Raw genomic sequence first — 24371 nt, 5'->3', positions numbered from 1 at the left:
CTGTTTGTCTGTAATTAGGTCAATGAAGCTCTTAACAGACACAATTATGAATTATTCATGGTTATGTGCCAGTTTGGCATCTGTAAAGTGTCGGTGGAGTTCATTAATTCTCTTTAGAGAGACTCTCCTTCTCTAATGAGTCTAGTTCTTAAAAAATACTATAGTACATGGTAATTGTTTTACTGTAGTTGGATCAACATACATCACATATTTTACACATAAAGGTGCTAATTAGGCCTACCTATAGAACCAAAAGGGTTATTTCGTTTGAAGGAGAACTCTTTACAGTGCCTAGAGCCCACAGATTGGGTTCTACATGGCAAGAAAAGGGGTTCAACATGGCAACAATTAAAATCATCCTATACATCCCCATTCAAACTAGCACAACTAGACAGAGATGGACATTGTCATTCTGCCATAGAATGAACAGAAAATTCTCTCTCAGACAGAAAATGTGGACTGCAGGTCTGTCTGTAGGTCTGTCTGCAGACTAGGCTCACCCTGTTTTGAGCGGCTGTGCCTGGAGCATTTCAGAGGGCATGCACACTCATGGTTGAATGTAGGCTACTGTACCTTTACTCAAGGTAGGCTGCATTGCTGGATACTTACAGTACTGCACCTTTGACCTACAATAAGCTACTCTCAATCAGCGGGCTGCGCGAGTCGCGTCCAAAGCACCCGGTTTGTCACATGACTTTGCGCATCATAAGTTTATTTCCGCGTTCATTCTGAACCGAATGAATAAGAGAGGTGAATACTGACCCGTTCGGTCCGCAAAACGCGTCGCCGAGCAAGGGCGACATTCGGTGGGGACCAGTGCATTGCAACCCTCGGACACACCGCTGCGACAAGAACATGCTCACGCGGGTGAAATCAGCGGTGGCCAATTTTATGGGAGGAATTATGGCTGGCGGTGCGAATGGTGAACATCTCGGTGGCTCCGATTTGCCGCTGAAATACCCGTACACGAGACCGGAGTTTCTTGGACTGTCATTAGATGAAATAGAGTGTTCAGCGGATCATATTGCGCGACCGATAATCATACTGAAAGAGACCAAAAAACTGCAATGGGCCACTGGTTATGCAGAGTAAGTATCCGTCCATTTTTATAAAATATTTCACATCAGCCCAGTGCGCTACCTGGACCAGAGCGCAAACATCAGCATCATTCTATTGTGCGTACTAAATTATCGTGCTAAGGGAACCTGGACCGGCCGAGGTAGCAGCAGGTGTCTCACAGGGTACCAAGGTTCCTTGATGTCTAAAATGCAAATGCATTAAAAACGGTTAATCTATGTTCCAATATAGCAGGCTACTCAAAATCACATTTCAACATAAACATTAATGCGCATTGGGAATATTGCCTGTATTGCCAACCGTTATGTTCTTCCATACCATAGGCTGATGACTGGTGCCATAGCTTATAGATGCAGACAAGACATCCCCATCAGCATGGCTCGAAAATACATTTATTATAGACACATGGTGTGTAGCTTCGGTCTCCTTCTTGTCAGCTACAATGAAACTGTAAGCCTACAAATTACAATATTTGCTTATTCAATATTTGCTTTACCAAAAGCCTTCTCCCTAGTCAATACACAAATGACTATGTTGTCTAACTATACTCCTGCCATGGATTTTTCCTTGCACATGCTGTTAAACCACATGCTTCAAAACCACATACTGTAAAAGCACTGCTGCAGATTTAGAAGCTAACTTCTTCACTTTGCTTCCATGGAGAGGGCAGTCTGTGCTGCCCTAAAAAAAGCAAATGCATGAAAAAATCTAGAGATGTTCTTTCTGTTTAAAATGAATACATTTGACTTGATTTGCATTTTGGCAGGATATTTGTGTAGGTTTGAAACCAATATGCATGTCAGTGCAGTTGTTTCATTCCCTACACACATAGATAAGATAAGACAAATGTATCACTTGAAGTCTGCGCATACATACAGACATGAATAGACAGGTAAGAAGATTGTGGGATGGGAAGAGATATTTGTGTGAGTCATCATCATGGATGGGATGAGATTGAGAGCTGACTACATGCTAATTTCCATTGACACTCAGACTTGGGCTGGTTTTGATTTTCACTTCACCTCAATTTGAGTTATACCTTATGATACTCTGAGGTTTTTACCTCAGGCTATTGAAAGTCTGTCTGTCCCCTCTGTTATGAGAGATTGACTATTTTCCTCAAGCTTAAACGTTAAATCAAACCTCCTCAATTTTCAATTTATTCGTCATTTCTCAGCTCTGATAGGATGAACTTTTATTTCACTGTTCTCTAATACATTTTGAAAGCATACTGTGTGCAGGACCTGTCCATCTGCATCTAAATGTTACAAGTTCAACTTCAGCGCCCTGACAATGAACCCAATTTAGATGTGCAAATGCTTCTCATCTCAAGCCGCCATGACCATTGGCACACATCCACCTCAATGTCACATGACTGACCAACAGAACAACAAGGTATAACACCATAAGGCTACACAGTGGTGAAGCTCATGGTGAAGTGTCATGGTTAGGAAATCTGGTGTGCATGCAATGCAATTATGCACTACTTTAATATACTATATGGGCGGTGTTCTTTTAAATTACACTATAACACATCCCAGTTCAATCCACTGTGTAATGATGGGGGTGTATACTCCCCTAGGCTTAGCCTCTATGGAGAGATTTTATTCACAAAAATGAAAAAGGAAGAGCCTATGTTTGGAAACCATGTTCAGCGCCCACTCTGGATGCATCACACATCACAGCCCCAGCTTGCATGCACTGTACAAATAAATGTATTCTCTGGGAGCCTGTGCCCATGCTTTGGGGTGGCATGTGCCGGGAAGCTGTCTGTGGCAGCAGGCACTGCTGTGGATTTGTCAACAGCTGGTAGACCCAGCAGGCTATGTTATTGTGAAATCTCTCCACTCTCTGCCTGCGAGCCGGTGGGCCCATATTGAGATGATGTGATCTGTACAGATCCACTTAGGAGAATAAACAGTATCAGATGCCAAGGAATCACCCTCTGTGATATAACTGAAATGCTGCATTAGAGCTGGGCTTGGCTGTTTTGATGAAAGATTGGACTGACAAAGACTAGAACTGATATTTCAGTGTAATGCATCCTGCCCTGACCCCGCCTGTTTGCACACTCACTTGGTGTGCTGTCAGATTCTGTGAGCATTAACATGGGGGGCCAGAGAATACTGTGCTCTCTCTCTTTTGCTATAGTTCTCTTCCTCTCTCCCCTCTTTCACATGCTCCCCCTCTTTCCATGAAGCCTCACCACTCATGATATTCTCTCTCTCTCTCTCTCTCTCTCTCTCTCTTATTCCCTCTCTTCCTGTCCTGCACTTACATAGCCCTCATGAACTCAATGGAAGAAGAATCAATATTTCAGTCGATATGTGTGTCTGTGTTTAGCGTTCACTGCCATTGTGATGACCGGAAGACAGTAAACATGCATGTCTAAAGGAATGTCACAGTCATCTTCACATACAGAGCACATGAGCAATACTGTACAGACACAGACATGTCTGATAAGCTATCACATGATGTAGCATGATGTGTTCCTGTGTGGTTTCTCTTTGTTTCTAAAAAGAGGCCCAGTTATGACCAGTTGGAGCAGATCCCCATGAGGAACTATGCACTTTTCGTTGACAGGAATTGGAGCAATGTCATCATTTTTTAAATATTTCCTCATAATCCCTTGGTGTACGTTTAGCAGCAGGCGTGACTCACTTTCATTGGGCTAGAGGGATGAATTAAGTCGAGCTTTCTCTAAAAAAAACCCTGACAAAGGAAAGGAATTAGATTACATAAGAGATGTCTGATCTGATAAATGATCAGGTTTGCTTGTGAGATAAGATTACTAGGAAGAACATCATACGTCTGATGTCATGTTCAGAATGAGAGACATCAGTTTGGTCTTCTCTGCGCTGATTGATTGCAGATAATGACTGTAATAATCACCCAATAATTACCCCCTTGGCCTACACATTTATTGTAGCATTTAACTGCTACTCAAGTTTGGCATTGAGCATCATTCCTTGGTTTACACAAGACCTAGTAAAAGGGCTCAATAAAGGGGTTCAAATGCCGATTGGCCTATTGAGGTCAGAGCAAGGCCCAGATGTTCTGGCGCCCAGATCACTATGGACCACTGAACTCTTGTACCACACTACATTAGTTTACTGTTCAGCACCTGATCAGCCAGAGGAGGATGGGCCCCTCTGGAATCTGGTTCCTCTCAAGGTTTCTTCCTCCCAGGGAGTTTTTCCTTGCCACTGTGGCCTATATTTTTTTTCCTTGGCTTACTTTTGGGGTCTATGGGTCGGTGTTAGATCATATTGTTTGTATTGTATTTTATTTATTGTTTAGTATTGTTTTTGTTGTGAAGCACTTGGTGACATGTGTCTATGTAAAAAGTGCTATACAAATACATTTCATTGATCAAGGTAACCAAGGTTGACGTCTCAGACACTATTCACTGCTCAGGTCCTGACTGCTGTGTCTTCAGATCAGATATGAACCACTTGAGTTGTCAAGGCATGTGGTCTGGGGCTGGGTCTCCTTCGAGTTCCTTCTGCACTCAAAACACAAGGGGATCATTCATCTTCTCGACTCTATGATCCTCTATGATCCTCTATGATCCTCTATGAGACTCTATGATCCTCTATGATCCTCTATGAGAGGCTATGCAGTGGTAGAGGTCATTTAGTGTCACCTCACTACTCTCTTCCTCTACAGAACATACCGGCCCCCGCATGCAGCCAGAGTGCAGTATCAAAGATGTCGGTTTGGCTTTCAGTTCAAAACGACTTTGAGACTTCATAAAATATGACATGAAAATTAATTATGAATTGCCATTTATTTTTTGCTACTAGTCCCAGCCCAGTGTAATACAAGTGTAATAAAATGGTAATTTTGTAAACACATACTGTACATATGGCATTTTCAGTATACGGTCCATGCAGGAATCAAATCCACACAGCAGTGTTACAAGCACTGTGCTCCAACTGAGCCATCAGAACCACAGTATGACCAGTGTCACTTTACTATTGGTCTGAAGCCACTGTTAGGGGTACATTGTTAACAAACCTTTAGTATGGGACACTCTGAGGAGATCACCTATAGTGTAAGGGCCCAATTATATAATATCTGACTGTGTGACCTTCAGCTTCTCTTCCTGCCAATTTGACTGTCAATATCCTGTTCTCCAAACCCCACTGTGCTTTCTTAGCTGGAGAGAGAGGACCCTTGCTTTAGGATGATGTAGGTAGCCCCACATGGAATGAATCATGAATGACCAAAGTTTCACTGTTTATTATCACAAGCCTGAAGAAAGTTATTTGTTATAACTACTTGCCATTTTCTTAGAATTTCACATTGGAAATCTAAAGTGTAAGGGAGACTGGAGGCAATTGTAAAAATTGTCCATTACCACTCTTACTCAAGAGACCACTCAACCATATCATTTTTTGGTATCAGAAACTTACATCTGTGAACTAACCATTAATATATTTGTAGGTCTCTAAAAAATATGCTTGGTTCGAAGTATTGAAAAAAGAAAAAACTGATTTTACAATTGTTGTACCTAACAGTAGGAGGGGCATGGGGGCAAATGTAACACCCTTAAAAAAAACACCAAATAAACCCACTGAACTCCAAACAAAATGTGGAACCATTGGTCAAAATCATTGGTCAACGATTGGTCAACGTTTTTGATCATGCGGCAAAAGTGCGGTGATTAGTTAAAATTGTACGCCCTTGCAAAATACGCGAGGAATGGTTGATGAATTATGCGATCGCAAAATCCTGAGGGACTGGTAACAAATGTTTTGGCCCATGGTGGATCCTCGTCAAAAATAATGTCTTCATTCTCTGATCAACAAAACACAAATTACATCTTAACGAGACGTCATGAACAGGTAGGCTAAATAACAGTCTAACGCTAATAACCCGATGCCCACTGTCGAGTCACAGACTGATTAGTGTGATTCACAGTGTGGTCAAATGTAGCGGTCACTCCCATCTGTGCAGTCCTTGGGAACCCAGGACTTGCCAAACACTGTTACAATTGCCCCCAACCCTAATATCACATAAGAGTTTCTTGTTACCTAGGGATAGTGTGTAGCTGAAATCAGAACATTTGGAGTTGGCTGGACTGTCACTTTTAAACACTGAGATACAACTGTAAATGAAAAGGCCTAGCTCTGCCAGAGCTTCAAACTTACTAATGTTGTCAAACAGAATCAAAAGTCTACTGAAGAGAGCTCCCGCAGCCCATGCTTCTTGTCTCTCGTTGGGTCCTCATGATGTGGTGTTCTCTCCTTCTTCTCAGGGTGATCAATGCGGGGAAGAGCACTCTGAATGAGGACCAGGCCTGCTGTGAGGTGGTGGTGGTCAATAGGAGGCCGGGGGTCACCTCCACCCCCAACCAAACCCCCATCTCCAGGAGGAGGTCCTCCCTGCCCAACGGAGAGGGCCTGGGGCTCAGAGAGAGCACAGTGAGTCCCCCCACTTTCCCCTCATTCTGTCGGATATTTACAGTACAGTACTCTATACTGCTGTACAGCTATACTAGAGCAGTGGTCCACTAAACAAAACTAAAGCTTTGTTTCAGCTGTTATCGGTAGCAAGTATGTAATGGGGAGACTGTGTTTTTTTTGTACCTGTGATTGTAAGAAAAAATTTCATATTTTTTTCACTTGAGACCAGGGTCTCTTTTTCAAGTGTGCCCTGATTACAGAAAAATATAGGCTATATATAGAGAGATATATTGGCTGATCGGTGTTAACAATTTTTATGCCATTTCGTATGTCTGCTCACCATGCCGTTGTCTACACATCCCCTGAATATTGCAACAATTAGTTCAGCCGTTTTCATTTACCAGGTACCTTAAATAATTAGCATACAAATTAAGAGGTTTCTCTAGGCACAACAGACCTATTCAATGGAACACTGAACTGCATATTCTTCTGTATGCAGCCTGACCTCAATGGGTTTGTATTATCACTCAGAAGAGTATGAATTAGGCTGTTTGAGAGGAGCTTTCAATCCTTTGCAACCTGCCCAGTGGTGAGTACATGTTGCTTGAAGTACAGCAGACCAACATACAGCACTATAGCAGGTAGCAAAGCTGTGTGCTGGAAAACCTTGTTACTGCATTGGTGAATTTATGGATGGTGGTGCTCATGTTGAATTTCCTATCTTTTGCGGCTAGTTTTTGGTCATTAATATATAAAATATTATTTTCTGTAATCAGGGCACACTTGAAAAAGAGACCCTGGTCTCAAGGTGCTTTCCCTTCCAATCTTCTTGGGGTCCTTTTTACACAGTATTTCATTGTATATCCAAATAAGGTACTCAAAAGTGTGTGTGTGTGTGTGTATCCAGGACTCCGAGGCGCTGTCCTTCCACTACTGGGGTTTGTTTGACGGCCACGCGGGCTCGGGGGCGGCGGTGGTGGTGTCCCGTCTCCTCCAGCACCACATTGTAAATCATCTCCAGGACATTCTGGACATCCTGCGTAACCCGGCCCTGCTGCCCCCTACCTGCCATGGAGAGGAGCCCACCAACCACCACCTCACCCCCACCTCCCACCGTGCCCTCAACAGGGCTGCCTCACTGCGTGGGGCGGCAGGTGCCCCTGGCTCCCCTAGCACCCCGCCTACCCGCTTCTTCACAGAGAAGAAGGTCCAGCATGAGAGCCTGGTGATAGGAGCCATCGAGAATGCCTTCAAAGATATGGTAAGAGATAGGGGCCAGGCCCAGGGCTGAAAAAAAAAAACGACTCAACAAGGGACACCATAGCACATTATACTGTTTTATTATCCATTGATTACAGCAGAGATAAGGGACAGGGCAGCATCCATTAATGACCATACATAATAGACACCAAAGGCAAATGCAAAGCCTAGAATCAAGACTAGACATGGACATACTCTCTTATGCCTGCACAAATGATGTGACAGAACACACCTGACTAATCACAACACCTGTCAAGCTAATTGTCCAAATACTTTTGGCACCCTGAAATAGGACTATAAAAGTGTTGTTTCTAAATGGTGAAACCAATATTCACGAATACCCTCAAATAAAAGCTGACAATCTGTACTTTAACCTCAAATTAATTGTTTAATTTCTAGTCCAAACTTTTGGAGTATAGAGCCAAAAGAAGAAAAAGTATATCCGGTTGTGTACAGCATTTACAAACTAGTTCTGATTTAGGATGAGCAAGCCTCACCTCCTCAGCTCTGAGAGAGGAGTGGGCGTCTTAACAGCTGGGCACAAGCGATAAGACGTGTAGCATCGGCATGTGTGCCTCACTCTGCCTCTAATCCATTATCTGTGACTGTTCTCTTCAAATCAGCAGCATATGGTGCCAGTCAGTCTGCAGGAGCACCAGGATTGATGTACTTTCCCCTCTCTCCGCAGGGCAAAAAATGCTCACCATCTGGTTCTGCTATAAGTGGATGTGTGGACTTAGCTCATACAGAGGCCAAGTGGTCAGACTCAGAGCCAATCAAAACAGTGTAGCCTTGGCTCTGGCCAGGGAGGGCTCAGGGAGGTTGAGGGTCATTGCTCTTTATTGGTCAATGGCCTAATGTATCTTGAATAGAGGACTTTGTCAGTTACAAACCTCTGCTGTTGTAGTGCTCATCTACAGGGTATCTGATACCAGTTCTGTTCCTGGTATCTACTGGTGAATCACTGTCTGAAATACTAATCATTCAGAGAGCCTACTGCATTATGAGATCTGATCTCTATCCCTGAGTTTCTGGTTCTAACCTGTTTTCACATAACCAATGCTCATTACATACAGCATAATACTGCATTGTTAAATCTCTGATATGAAACCTGTGTCACGTAACTGTGATGAATCTGTATCATAGCTTACAGACAAGCCCTTGGCCTTGACCGAATGCTGATACTGCCTACTGATTACTAAAAGTATGTACTACATACTTGCCTTACTATACTGTATAATATTAAGGCCATACATAGTAAAAGTATATGCAGTAAGTGACAATTTTCATCTCATTCAGAAATCGTCATCTGTAGCTGCTATGTTGTTCATAGTAAGTGGTTCAATTTCTCTACAACAATTATCTCCATTGAATTGTGGGACTAAAATTTACATAAAAAAGAAAAGTGAATTCATACTACATGGAAAGGCAAATCTAGTATGACATCCGGGCATTTTAGAAATACATGTTTTATTTCACATACTACAAAACTTTCCAACCTTGTATACTGTATACAATACCTATTAATAGGTTCACAGCCCTAGTCTCAGGTGTTTCTGCTTCATGACCACTAGATGGTAGTGTGCAGTCACCCATTCTGTCGTTGTAGACTCGTGCCACTACAAGCTATTCTCACTGATTGATGTACCATTCGTCTTGCACATGGGCACATTTCAGGCTGTGTTGATGCTTAATGCTTGTGAATGATTGTAATCATTGTTTAATGTAGTGATACTCAAGGAGTTTTAGGATTATTTAGATAAATGGCTTCCCACAGTAAATCAACAATTTGATCACGGCATTGCGTTTGAGAGGAGAGGGTCATGCTACAGTACTTTTGGCTTTGATCCAACGGTCTGTTTTGAAAGATTTAGATCTTAATGGCTATTTCACAATATATTCAGCTCATTCCCATCCATGATTTCATAACACGATAAAGCTAATCTCCCTCTCACTCACTCTCTCACATATACGCTCTCTCTCTCTCACACATGCACGCTCTCTCCCTCTCTCTCCCTCTCAAAAAAAATTAATATTTCTCTACAATTTGTCACTCTATTGCAGAGGCACAGGGCAATATGCATATCTCTCCCTCTCCTCACCCTTCTCTTTTCCCCTTCTCATTCCCTTCTCTGTTCCTCCCTTCTTCCCCTCTTTCTCTGCATCTCCTCTGGCTCTAGTCTGGACCTGAAGATGCACTTTGCCGTCCATCTTCTCTCCACCTCTTTGTTAATCCTACTTTAAATGAACCTCATTCTTAAATTGAATCTGTCAAAATGATTTGGGGTGGTGCATATTCCAGTAACTCCATCCCAGAGTTCACCATTGGCTTTATCTTATCTGGGATCCGCCACTAATTCTCCACTGACATGAATCACCGCATTCCTATGGAAACAGGCTGTTTCTAGAGAGGCTGCCAGAGCCTGATAAACACACAGGGACATGTAAACATCAAAAAGAAACGTGGCTCAGATCGAGGCTTATCAGTAACACTGTTTAAACAGGACAGGAATAAGAGAGGATGAGACATTTATGTACAGTATGTACCCCTCTATAACTAGCTAGATATTGCCAGGAAGAGACTCACAACCTTTAACACAAACTGTTGACTTGCCTTAACTGTTGGTTGGTTGGTTTTGATGTCATTGTTTGACAGCTTTTCCACTGCCTTCCTGAGGTCATATGGAAGGTGTAGCTGTTTATGCAGACATTTTCATTATTAAAGGCTTCCCTACAGCCACAGGCATTTGATAGCAGGGTAAATATGTATGCATTGCTAGGATTTCATAATTCATCCTGGGAGAAGGACACATTTGTTCACAACATTCCTCCTCCTCCCCCCTCCCCTGAGAAATGTCTTCCTCCTCCAAGGCGACAGCAGGGGTGGGGATAAGAAGGAGGTGGCTGGGGCTGGCACTTGTGGGCCTTGTTACTGGAGGGTAAGACAGACAGACAGACAAACAGACACACACACACACAGGTTTAATCAGATATTTGATAATCAGCAGTAGAGCAGACCGTGAGAGTGCTTTAGCATGAGTGTGTTTTCCACAGGAGATAACATTAGAGACAGTAAATGTATAATCCAACAATATTTAATAACTCATAACATGCTGAAATGTATTTTTCTTGTACAACTTTGTGATCTGGTGTGTGCCTCAAACCCCAAGACTTCTCAACGGTAGTGTCGTCCGTTTCAAAGATGGAAAAGGTTAAATAATGGAATAGTCAGAGTACAACATTTTGTGGAGACCTATTCAACTTTATTAGCTTTTTGATTAATTTAGTGACAGATTAATTTAATGAATTAACATTAATCTAATTAATGAATTAATAGCATAGATCTTTTAATCATTTCTTGGTTTCATTCGCACAAAATGTGTCTATCTAATTAACCAGTGTAATAACGAGTAGTCCCTCATACTTTACCTCATCTTTTGGTTTTCATTTCATTGTATTGCTCTTTGACTTATGATGCTGTTATCATAATTAATCATATACATCTTATGGCATTTTACTCTTGCAAGTATTTTACTCCACATCAAGCCCTCACTAGTACAGCTTGTGCTACCTTGTTATGCTGCAATGGTTTTAGAGGAAGCTTTTGCCTTTTTAGATGCATATGCACAGGTTTGTGTTTTTATGATGTGTGTGTTTGTATGTATTCAGGATGCACAGCTCGAGAGAGACAAGCTTGTTTACAACATCTCAGGGGGCTGTACTGCTCTTGCTGTGTGCTTCATACTTGGGAAGCTCTACGTGGGAAATGCTGGGGATAGCAGGTGAGACACACGTGCCATATACCACATGCACACATGCATACACGCATGATTCAGTTCCCTGCTGCCCTCTCTTACTGTATATAGCCTTCCATAAAATAAACGAGTCGAACAGTCAAAATAAGCATCCATTGTTTTGTCTTCTCTGTCCTCCCAGAGCTATCATTATCCGGGGTGGAGAGGTCATCCCCATGTCAACAGAGTTCACGCCTGAGTCAGAGAGGCAGCGACTGCAATTTCTGGTAGGAGGGGACAACAAAATCTCCTATCACTGAAGTTTTTCCATACTATTGAGTACAGCTGTCAGATATTACAAGACATGACCTCCCCTCCTGTTGAGACAGTTACTATGCTTAGCTCTCTTGCCCCATCTCTTCGCTGGTTTAATAGACTAGGCAATTGTTTTTCCCATCCCTTGGGCATGTCAATCTCTTCTCTCTCTCTCTTTTCTTTTTCAAAGGCCTACATGCAGCCCCACTTGTTAGGGAATGAGTTTACACATCTGGAGTTCCCCAGAAGGGTACAGAGGAAGGAGGTGGGCAAACGGATGCTGTACCGAGACTTCACAATGTCTGGCTGGTGGGTATCTATCCACCCTTTGAGTCTCATTGACTTATACTTATTTGTGGGCATAGGTAAGTAATCAAAGAGCATGATTTCACATTGTACCGTAACATTTCATAATTTCACAACTAGCTGTGCCTCACTATTGAAATAACAGCCTTTATCAGCCATCTCTTTATCTTGCTGAACTCATTCCCCAACATTTACCAGTCTATCAATGTCAGTCAGGCAGTACTGCTTCGATTCATAGGAAATGGTCTGATAAACCATTCTATCCGCTCTGTGTGTCTGTGAATGGCAGGGACACCTCATCAGTGGTCTCTGGGCAGAGCTGCTGTGGCCCTATCGCAGGCAGCTCCACGTCGCCTCTCACTCAGTTCTGAGAGAACAGAGGCAGACTGGAGAGAGGTGATTGAGGAGAGATGAATGGGTGCTGGCACGTTCTCAATGCGATTCTGTGTGCTGTTAAGAAGTGCAGATGTAGGTCAGCGCGGCTCCTTATTGAGTCCAGAACCTCAGAACTGACTAGCCGTCTCACCGACTGAGACACGTGTGATGTATTTTTGATAAGGTTCCTCCGCAACACGGTTAGTTCATTTCTCAAGAACGTGAGTTTGTACGTGCAGACGCACTCCCAGTTTCTTCAGAGGGATGTGTGATCAAGGTCATGCTCTAATGAAAGAATACAGGGCTGCACCCTACCTCTCTCTCCATCTCTGCTCTCTCGACCATTCTTCCACCCTCCTTTCCCCTTCCCTCCCTCCTCCCCCATGGCTCCCTCCCTCCCTTGCCCAGTTGGCTGTGAGCTGAAGTTGGCACTGCAGATGGGGGGGTTGTTAAGGATGGCAGGCGGGCGGCTGTGTTTTAGGGCCGTGTTCAGTTGATGGATGTTTAGCCGTGTGCATGTTCTACATGTTCAAACGCCCCAGCAGCCAGACACAGCAGCCAGCTAGCAGCAGAGAGAAGGGAAGGGAGGAGGGAGGCTGGCCTGTGTGAAGTATGTATGGGCAATGATAGATGACAGATCATGACACTCAAGCTGTCTCTCTACAGTGCCCACTGGGCTTCTGTCCTCCCCAGTTCCCAGAGACAAAGGAGGAGAGAGAGGGGTGAATCTGAGCACCTTCATCACTGTCATACAGATTTACTCCCTCCTTTTCTGTCTCTCTCCTTCCCTCCCCTCTTTTTCTCCTTTCCCCTTCTTCCTTCATTTTCTTCCCACTGAGGCAGTATGATGTAGACAGTGTATTTGGAGAGGTCATGGTTCCTCATCCACTTTGCTGGCTCACCTTAATTCTGAACACACACTGCAACCGATTAATAGTCAAGGTTGGGCAAACGTTTATTTTAGCCATTGCCTTAAACAGTCTATTTGTCTGACTCAGTCAACCACCACTGCCACCGGCCCCCTCAATGTCACCCCAAAGTTTATTAGTGTGTGTGTGTGTGTGTGTGTGTGTGTGTGTGTGTGTGTGTGTGTGTGTGTGTGTGTGTGTGTGTGTGTGTGTGTGTGTGTGTGTGTGTGTGTGTGTGTGTGTGTGTGAGAGAGAGAGGCATCAGGATGCTGAGCACGTATAGGAAATGTCTCTCTGTCATCCCTCTGCACCTAGCACTAGCCCTCCCTGCTCTAAAGAGATGAGATCACTTCACTCCTGGCCATCTCTCATCGCCCACAGAGAGGCTGATACAGACAAGTTGCTACACCCTCCCACCTACTCCCCTCCGTCACAGACCACATTGTGACGGTCGGTAGAGAGGCCTTGAATGTTAAAGAATTTCATGTTGCAGTTTTTAACAATGTGGCCTCTGAATGCACCCTGCTTTACAACAACAACAACCAGGCTGTGTTTCAGAGGTGCGAGTGGGAGCAGGTATTATTATAACAGCATTAATGTGTCACTGTCATGCTGTCACAGACAGTGTATCTCAAGCTCGACAGAAAGCTTGTCCCCGCAAACATACACCTTAAGTGGGAATCTGTCCCCATAGGGAGACTATAAAGATTTCTGCAAGGCATCTTTTGAAATATTAGGAAGCTGTGGCTTTTCGGTATGAATCCTAAGTGTTTAAAGGTGAAATTATTAAATGGAAAGAAATAGGGTTATAGGAGGTTAATAATAGGGTTATAAGATATAGGGTTCTGAAGTGTTATTGTTATTATTATTATTATTATTATTATTAATATTATTATTATTATTTTTGTTTTAGGGGTAGATCAGCTTTGAAATTAGGAAATAGAATTTAAGTTCTATGCGATAGCATTGCTTGCATAATTTCTAGTCCCTTTTTCCCCTGCCCCAACCCTCCCCTAATTGGAGGGCATGAAAAGAAAATCATAATTATAATTATAAGTGTAACACATTTTTCTTTTGCCCAACCAACCCCCCCCCCCACACACACACACACACACCCAAATACAGGGAGAGGGGAGACTGAGAGAAATTACCGAAGTACTTTGTTAATTTTATTCATTTGAACAGTTATTACAAATATGTTTTATATTCTGAAGTGTTATTGCCTGTAAGAGCTTCAGCTCACTAGAGTCTTAAAGCAGAGTTGTATTTCTGTACTCCGAGGCAGGCAGCGTTCACAGCGATAGCCACACAGCAAAAATGCTGAGTGCAGCAGTAACTGTTCGCCCAGGGTGGAAACATATGGTCTCCCCGAGTGGAACCAGTAATCTAAAAACCATTCCAGTTCCTTCTAATCCTCTTTACACTAGCACAGCTGAAATGCATTTGACAAGGTATGAACTGCCTCTGTACAAAGCCTGTGTTTTTAAGATTCACCGGACCAGGTGTGTATTTCGAACAGAGAAAGGCAAAAGCCTGCTCCCCTATAAATGGTCTTCGATTTTGTAGTCAGTAGGCAGTTGTTTTGAGATAAAGTTGTACTGTAACTGCTGCTTAGCAAGGAACGTTTTGATTGAAAAATAATGGACAATAATCTTTGTGTGTGTGAGAGCATGCTGGCTTTTTTGCTAAAGGGAGACAGTATGGATTTTAACATTGAGTATACTATAGATGGTCCCATTCAAATGGAATGGGCATTTTGGGACCTGTACTGCATATTCTGTAGCATTCTTAGATTCTCAAGTCTGCTCCCTTGTTCTGCATCTCCATCTACTCCTAGTCAGATGATGCTGAATTATTCATTAGTGAGGGTAGTTTAAACACAGGGAATATAGGTCCGACCTGCATCAATCACCCCTCCCCATACACACACACACACACACACACACACACACAGTCTGAACATCTTATACATTCATTGACATTTCATACACTGTCACAAAGTAACATTTCACAAGATCACTGAGAAAAAAATGAAAAATATGCCAAGGCTCTGTCTCTTTCTGTGTTGTCTGGGTGGATTTTTTCAGCTTCTCTTTTTCCCCAACTCTCCGTCTTTGTCCCACGGGGAGGCCGGGGGGCGGTGTATCTCCAGGGCACGCGTACGCTGCCTGCCATAAAACAAAAACCCATTAAAGCTTCCTCTCCTCTGTGCAGGGCGTATAAAACCATCGAGGACGACGACCTGAAGTTTCCCCTAATCTATGGTGAAGGGAAGAAGGTAAGACTGCGTTCGTCTGGCTGCTGACAGAGCTACTCCCACGGCCTTGTGGCTCGCCTGTAATCAAAGCTCGCCAGGGCACCATTAGTCAGCCCATGTCACTCTGTGAAGGAGACTGCAGTTTCAGCCTGCAGAAATGGTTTAGGCCTCACTCTACCATAAGGATCTGCCTATGGAATATTGCAGCTTTTTGAAGGTATATTGAGACCCATGGGTGTCTGGAAAGTTGTTTCAGACCCATTAACCACTGCCTATGTCCTCATTGAGTGGCTACATGTAGGAGAGGTCAAGATAAAGCTGTGATATAGTTGTGACCTTTACTGTAGTACAATGATTAACAGGGTGTATATTGTGGCATGCTTAAAGGCTAGCAGTGTAAAGGCTATTATAGTATTCCCCAGAATATGGATGTATCTCACCCTGCAACAGGCCTCTCTGCCCCCCATCTGACACATAGACATACAGCAGTCAGCGTGTCTTTGTGTTGACTGGGGCAGATGTCACCATAAAGTGCTGTCTGTGACCACACTAAGCCTTCATCACATACAGGGATGACCTGACCTACTCAGTTGGCTGTGCCCACGTCAAGTCTCTCCTTTGAAGTGAGGCGGAGAGATGGATGGGAAGATAGTAGTGAGGGGGCTTTGTGCTGGAGAGGAACGCCAGAGCACTTCAAAGCCCTGTACGCAGCCTGCCGGGGCCCAACGCTCAACAATTAATCCCAGGATGTTTCTCCTTCTATGCCTGAGGAGCTCTGCCGCCACTTTGAAACGCTCCCTCTCTCTCCATTCGGCATCTGCGCAGCATACTGATCCTCAGCTCAGCCCACTGCTGGCTCCAATGCTCCTCTTCTCCCTCCTCTTCTCTCTCCCCCTCTCCTCACATGGCTCCTATTTGATATAGATTCAATTAGCCCTGCTCCCCAGCCCTGTGCCGATAGCCGTTTTTAGAGGCGGCGGCGATATGTGCAGACAGTAGGAATCAAAAGGAATTTCACACAGCGTACAAATGAGACATCGTCTCAGAATGGAGAAGAGATTGTTAAGGATCAATGGAACCAGAAGATGCAGAGATGTTTTGACTTGCTTCATGGTACTATGAACAATGACTCCCATTACATTTGCGACCACAACATTCTGATTATTTAGAGGAGCTTATTATTGTGTTTATTTGCCTAAATGCTGTTCATTCATGCAGATAAGGTTTCCTCTCAACTATCCAGTATCTTGTTGCAGTGACAGGTCCATGGGGGAGATATCCATGGGGCTCATTTTATAGGTTAGGGAGTGGAGGCAGTTTGGCCTTAAATGAGACAGGAAGAGAGTACGGTACACAGAAGGAAAAGTATATCAGGACCAGGCCAAATTTAATTTCAACTTCAATGCAGGAAATTGAAATTCATTTCACGTATTAGGGAAAGATTATTTTCAATGGGGATTTTGCATGGCTTGAACTTCAATCTATTCACTAAATAAATTGGTAAAATAGCATTGACCCCAACCCTTGGGTGAAGTATACAGACATCAAAGGACTTCACAGGGGCAGATGAACCCAAATATCAGTGATTGTTGCCAAAACAGAAAAACAGAAAAAGCTTCTGTTTATGACACAGTTCTTTGATGGTCTCCCCCTCATAGGCTCGTGTGTTAGCTACCATCGGGGTCACCAGAGGCCTTGGAGACCACGAGCTCAAAGTGCATGACTCCAACATTTACATCAAGCCCTTCCTCTCCTGTTGCCCTGAGGTATAGTAACACTGCCTATTTTCTTTATCATACATCTATATATAACCAGGAAAATATGCATAGACGTCTTTGCAATTGTTGATCCTATTTTTAGAATGTTTTATTTTGTCACAAGTCAGAATCAGCCCCTGAGTCACCAGTTATAAGAGATAAAGAGTCACAGACAGTATTATTGAGTGCTGCCATAAGTGCATATGTTACAGGACAGTAGCTTGTTATTTTGTCCAGCCATAGAGGACTTGTGCTCTATAGCTTCCATATCTGTAATCTGGGATCAACATTTAGCTTTGGTCAGTATGATAACACAATTCCAGTGTTGTATCATTCCTTGCTTACCTCAGAGCCATGATGAAATGCAAGGAAACCAAGTTAAATTCCACCCAACCATTCTGGTCTTTATTGAAGTCATTAGTCATATACTGTACTAGTCCCAAATCAGTCTTAAAAGGAGTTCTCACCTCCTAACCTCACTGCACACATACCTCATGACTCCAGTAATTGCAAAGCTCCCACATTCTCTTGATCTTTAAATCATTGGCCTTTGAGTTCAGTCATGGTTCAGTGTGCAGTCTGTGTTTCAGTTCTTCTTTTGAACCTTTGTTCCCCTATTGCTGAGCCGTCTGCCTTTGCAGTGGCTCTGAGACTGTATTGCATGTACTGCGTGAATACAAGATGTAAATTACTATAGAACTCTGCAGCGAGTGATTTCCCACTGAGTGAACTCAAGGTCATGGCACTTCCTGTTGATCACATGTTCAAACGTCAGTGGTTAGGTCAAAGGTCAAATGCAGTGGGAGTGTGTCACTGATGTTTTAAGGCATCTTGGGCTCCTTTCCATTCTGAAATAAATGTTTGCGGTGTGTTCCCTTCCCTTCACTCAAAGGGTGCCCAGATGTAAGATGGTGGTGAACATCAGGGCATTTCCATTCCGTTGTAAGCAAGGGAAGGGAGAATTCTATCCCCTCCAAATATCTCCTTCACTAAGTAAAAAATTCACCCCAGCACAACAATGTTTGTGGTAGCTATCAGGTATGAAACAGCGCCAACTAAAGGCTCCCCTTCACTCAGGTAGGGTTCACTTGCAGAGATGTCATCAAAACGTCACTGAAGGGTTCACTCGATAGGAGTGAGTAAGGGAAGGGGGGTTGTAGAAATTTGGAATTGAAAGGACCCATGGTGTTAATATCTCACTGTTGTATTGTGTAATATAGATTCTTGGAATGCCATCTTACACCATCTATTCTAGGCTTTTTATTGCAGAGGTCAATAAGTACTCATTCATTTTTGCCTCGCCTTGTTGACTTTTGATCATAAGGTCCACCACAAATTGCTGGTTCATAACCCATTAGCAAGTTATTGTGATTCTTTCACAACCACTTTTACGGGCACAGTGGTCATGCTGTGTTTGTTTAGTGCCAGCACTTGCAGTTTGTGTGAGGTGACATGCCTCCTATGGAGAAACAAGTGACATTTTTGCCATTATTCACTCTGCCAGCACAGTAAGGGTACAATGGATCCAAACTATCACACTGTGTAGAGACCAAGGCCAGGGGGAATTACTTGTCATAAGTAGTGACTGTGTCATAGGATGTCTTTTGTTAAACCAACCGAGTAGAAATAATGTGGCATACCAGAGGTAGGTTCCACAATAGCACTCGTCTGTACATCTCTTTGTGTAAGCTCTAGGCTTGAGCTTACTGTTATGACAAAAGACAGATACGGTAGAAGATCACCACAGTGAGCATAAGGGAGTGATTCACAGATGAGTCACATTCTGTAGCTTGTTCACCAAGGCCATAGTTTACAGATATGTAGCTATACATCTAGAAACTCTATAGAGTGGAGGCTGCAAAAGGGGATGTATCCAAATAAAGGTCTGATCATCCCTCACTAATCTTTCCCCATCACCTCTCCTAGGTCAAAGTGTACCCACTGACGCAGTGCGAACATGGGGCTGATGATGTCCTGGTGCTGGGGACCGATGGTCTGTGGGATGTACTCTCCAATCAGGAGGTTGCAGGGGCAGTCACCTGTTTCCTGGCCAACTGTGACCCTGACGACCAGCACAGGCAAGTTCCACTCACAGCACAGCTGCTGCCCTCAGACGGAGTTGAACTTCCGCTCACCCCACTCTTATTTGGAGAAGGTGAACGCTGTTATCTCATTGTAATTACGCTAATTTCTAAACATTTGGATAAATCTTTCTGAAGTAAATGGAAAGCTTGTGAGACTAGTCATGGAAAACTCTGGTGTTCCTCTCTTGAGGATGCCTTGGTGGTTCATTAAGTATTAAAACAGGAAAGACACTAGTTGAGTGATTGCAAGTGGAAAGTCAAGGTGGTGTTATGATTTGGGCATGTATAGCTGCCACTTGAACTGGCTAACTATCTTAATTGATGTTACTGCTGATAGCAGCAGCAGCATGTATTCTGAAGTGTACAGAAACATCTTCTCCGCTCGAGTACAAGCAAATGCCTCCAAATTCATTGGATGGCGCTTCATCATACAATAAGACAATGACTCAAATCATACATCCATAGCAACTAAGGAGTTTTTCAGGGTCAAAAAGTGGAAGGTTCTTGGATTGGCCATGTCAATATTCTGATTTAAAGACAATTGAACATGCATTCAATTTCCTGATGATAAGATTTTAAGCAAAAACACCTCAAAACAAACAACTGAAGATGGCTGCAGTACAGGCCTGGCAGAACATCACCAGAGAAGATACCCAGTGTCTGGTGGGGTCAATGGGTCGCAGACTTCAGGTAGCTACAGTATTCAATGCAAAGGATTGTCGACCAAATACTAAACATGAGTGCTCTTTTTGGACATTACATGAATCTGTCCCATTACTTTTTGGTGCCCTGAAATAGGGGGATGTATAAAAAGTGTAGTCATTTCTAAATGGTGAAACCAATATGGACACAAATACCATAAAAGCTGAGAATCTATACTTTAACCTTATAGTAATTGTTTGATTTCAAATCCAAACATTTGGAGTATAGAGCCAAAAGAAGAAACAAATGCTTTGCTGTCCCATTACTTATGCAGGGGACTGTAAGTGGGTGTTAATGGGGTGGGGCAGTGAAGCTTGTTCGTGTGCACATATTTTAAAGATGGGTCTGCTTTCTAATTGAAAACGTGCATATGTGTGGCGTACACATCGTTTATAAATCTCAATGTAGAAAAGTAGGCACATATATAAAGTACGCACATATTTAACGTGAAATTTACACAACTGTTATAACTGAGGCCCCAGGGCTTTTTCATTCTGGGGTTTTAATTAATTATGTTTTCTTGCTTTTTTCTGCACACATTGTATGATATGGTTCTAAAAATCTACGTTACTGGTCTTTGACTTGGTGTACCATTGTTTCTTTATTCCTGTGTCTTAATGGCTGTGCATTACCTTGTTTACCTCAGGTACACCATGGCAGCTCAGGACCTTGTGATGAGAGCACGAGGGGTGCTGAAGGACCGAGGCTGGAGGATATCAAACGACAGACTGGGATCAGGGGATGACATCTCAGTCTACATCATCCCTCTGATTTATGGTAATCGGCAGACCTAGTCAAGCTGAGTCCTTTGGGACACAAAACAAGACTGTCTGCCCCATAGCCCACCAATCCTTAAAAGCTGTAACTCCCCCCAAAGCCTAAACCAGTGCCCTTGTGCTCTTACAGTACTTCGATAGGAATGATTTTCCAATACTGAGGACCCAAACTTGCACAGGGTAGCATTGTGCTTCTCTTCTAATAGGAAGATCTCAGGATTTCCCAGTGTTCCTTTACTTTCTTCTTTCATTCTGTGCTGCAAAGACACCAGTGACCAATCTGGATCATGTGGCCGTTAGAGCCATATTGAACAATTCATAACCAATCCTTCGTGTTAAGTATGGTTTCTGTATAGCTTAATCTTCTCTAAACCTCTTCTGAAAGGGTATTGCTTTCAGAGGTAATAATCCCTTACTTAGTCATGGAAGAGAAGGTGGAAGGGACTCATTTCAAGGTGGTGTTGATTTTTATAATTTTTAGATGGGATATTCTTAATATATTATGAATGTGAACATGTAAATATGCTTACAAATGAATCCTTAAGATTTTGGATATCTATGGTTTTGTTCAATAACTGTACAGTGTATAAACCCAGTTTGTTGTGTGTATATGTATATATATATGTCGTGATCAAACCTCTTCTGTTCCTTTGATGTTATGTGTGTTGTGTGTATTCTTACTGACCAAGGTTAACTGTCCATTGCCTCCACAAATCACTGACCTAAACAGTGCAATCCGACTCTGGACATATTGTAGCTTTGCACTTTGAGACATAGCATGGATGTTCCTCATAGTGTAAGGTGACTAAAATACAGATTTGATCTGTAATCATTCTCATCTCAATTTTGCTTACTTGATGGATCTGAACACCACTTCAGTATAATACACATCATTATACACAGATACACACAAGGTTCAAGTTGTTTGACTGCAGATGTGAAGATGCATGTGTTTAATGCAAGGAACATGTCACTAATGGGATTTTAACCATCAGTTTCTGATATGTGCAGAATGTGATAAAAATTCAATTGGCATAGCCCTAAGATTGAAGTCTTACATTTGGGATGTTAGCTAATCTAATTTAACCACAAAGTGTTGATACAATCAAAGTCTGAGAAATGTCTTAACCATTTGAATTTTTGCAGAATATAGTTAATTCATAACACAATCAAACCATCTACCTCATGATTTTTCCTTGTTTGTGACACAAAAGTGAAGGTCCTTGTTTAACCATTAATTTTTCTATGTGACATACGTATGCATTTTCCTGTTTGCGCGCTTGTTTACATTTGAAATATGTTGAAACAACATTTACTGGTATATGTGCCATTCTTATATTCATCCAGTACATTCATCACCAGTTTTCCTACAATTGATATTGCTTAGTCTGCTTCTGTTCAGAGTAAGTTGAGTAAACTCCCCATTAAATCTTCTATATTTCAACATGAGTATGACCTGAACTAGGGACAATGTACTGAATGGTCTTTACCCTAACTTCAGATATGAGATTGTTTTTAAGGCTAATCTGTTTTTATTGACATCAATGCTTAATTGCACAGGCACATCTCAAGCTTGTATTTTAGGTACAGTAAGCCTATGAGTTACACATTGCTAATACTTGAAACACACAAGATCTGAAATTATTGTGCTACAAAAATGCTCATCTGAACTTGATTTGAATGTTGTCTTTTTTCTTTTTATATTTGCTCGTAGTGTACTAAACATAAGTCACAAAACTCAGGAAGCTATGTGTTGTTATTGATGTTTAACACAACTCTTTACAAAACTATTAACCTGTACTGATGGACACCCCTGTAATACTAGAGGCACTTTCTTGCTGCAATATGGAGTGTGGGCTTATCCTTATAGCCAGTAACTACACTAATGGCCGTTCTACAGATTCCTCACTAAGTACCTCCACTAGTGCCACTGCTCTAAAAAACCTCAGTCATTAATGGTGTTGAAACTGTCGAGAGGCTTGTGACTCAGATGATGCGTCAGTGGCATGTTAAGTGACTTAGGTGTCCCTTGGTTTGTTTTCTTTACAGTGTTGGCGGGTGTTCTTGATACATGTGTATTCATGTAGACCACAATGTTTCTAATCAAACTATTATATCTCAACAAAACTTTCTGTCCCTTTTACTGTTACTTAATCCTTTTGGGGCCTTGGGGCACAGACGGCATCCACACCTTTTTACTGTACTTGCATGTTTCTGTTAAAGGATCCTCCTCCCCTAAAATTAATCATCATCTTAATTCCTTTATGACAGGCCTGCTGTTAAAGCAATGTGGAAAGAGATGAAAGAGACTTAAGCATGACACAGAAGAGGTTCAATGAAGCGTAATGTAACATTTTGTAAATACATTGCAGGATAATTCAGGAACAATTCTCCTGTTTTTTAATATTGTGTGTACATTTTTGTAACCCCCCCCCCCCTCCCCCCTCACACACACACAAATGAAGTCAATGGGCATTTGTAATGTTTTGGAATCTTAAGTGCAATGTAGAATAAAACAAATGTTTGAAGAGATACTTTTCAAATTGATTAAAAATACTGTATGATTAAACAAAATCTGAAACATGTCTTTGTAGTAGAGAGAGTTATTACAAAAATATCTATTTGCTTTAAAGCATCTACCTCCTTAGAGACCTTTAACTGTACAGTAGCAGTGATATGTACAGACAGATGGTACTGTACACACAGGGCATTCAGATACAGATACATACAGGGGATGGCCACTGTGCATAAACATACTACACAGAAGTCTTGTAGAGAGATGACAGTGTCTCAAGGGAGCCTTTAGTGCGCTAGTCTGCAAAGCACAGGGATTTTTACTATAGCCAGATGGAAAACGCCATAAGAGGCGGTGATTGATTCCTGCATAGAGCTGTGCTCCTGTGAGGGCCCCCTGGGGGTAGTGGGGAATCAGACAGCTGGAGGCTTGCCCTGTCTGGAGGAGGTCTGCTGCTCTGATGCCACTACTCACCACATCATCTCAACGCAGGGGCCTAGCTTAGCAGGGACACCCTGGGGTCTCGGTGCCCTCAGTGCTCCCAGAGTGACATCATGTAGTAATACCACCAGTCACTGTCACCACTGACTCCCAGAGCAGTGTTAGACTGAACTACACATTGATGTTTGAATGTGTGATTGAAAGAATTGAGTATGTTCCCCATCAGACTGTTTCCCACATTGAAATATAGCACATCAGACATAACCCCCAAATGCTAGTTTAGTCTACTTCAGGCATGTAAAATAAATGCATGTGGAGTTGCTGGCTAGATATAGCATTCTGTGCTGAAATTCAACCTCATCCTAATTGGGCTTTACACACCCTTATTTCAATTTGTATACACCACAAAGGGGTTTATATGCAGCCTACTGTGTGAATGTATAACCTCTCCGT

At 42.6% G+C, this 24371-nt stretch overlaps 1 protein-coding gene across 1 annotated transcript; it reads left to right on the top strand.

The window, feature by feature from the left end:
• Positions 1–751: 751 nt before the first annotated feature.
• Positions 752–23536, top strand: ppm1h (protein phosphatase, Mg2+/Mn2+ dependent, 1H). The gene is made up of 10 exons (XM_083666093.1): positions 752–1088; positions 6341–6506; positions 7396–7749; positions 11418–11530; positions 11685–11769; positions 11988–12106; positions 15601–15664; positions 17302–17409; positions 19327–19478; positions 20833–23536. Exons 1-10 carry the CDS (start codon positions 856–858, stop codon positions 20978–20980), a joined length of 1542 nt encoding a protein of 513 aa, XP_083522219.1. The 5' UTR covers positions 752–855; the 3' UTR covers positions 20981–23536.
• Positions 23537–24371: the final 835 nt, after the last annotated feature.

This window comes from Argentina silus (genome assembly GCF_951799395.1).
Source record: "Argentina silus genome assembly, chromosome: 3".
Classification (NCBI taxonomy): domain Eukaryota; kingdom Metazoa; phylum Chordata; class Actinopteri; order Argentiniformes; family Argentinidae; genus Argentina; species Argentina silus.
This window is presented reverse-complemented; position numbering and strand designations above follow the sequence as displayed.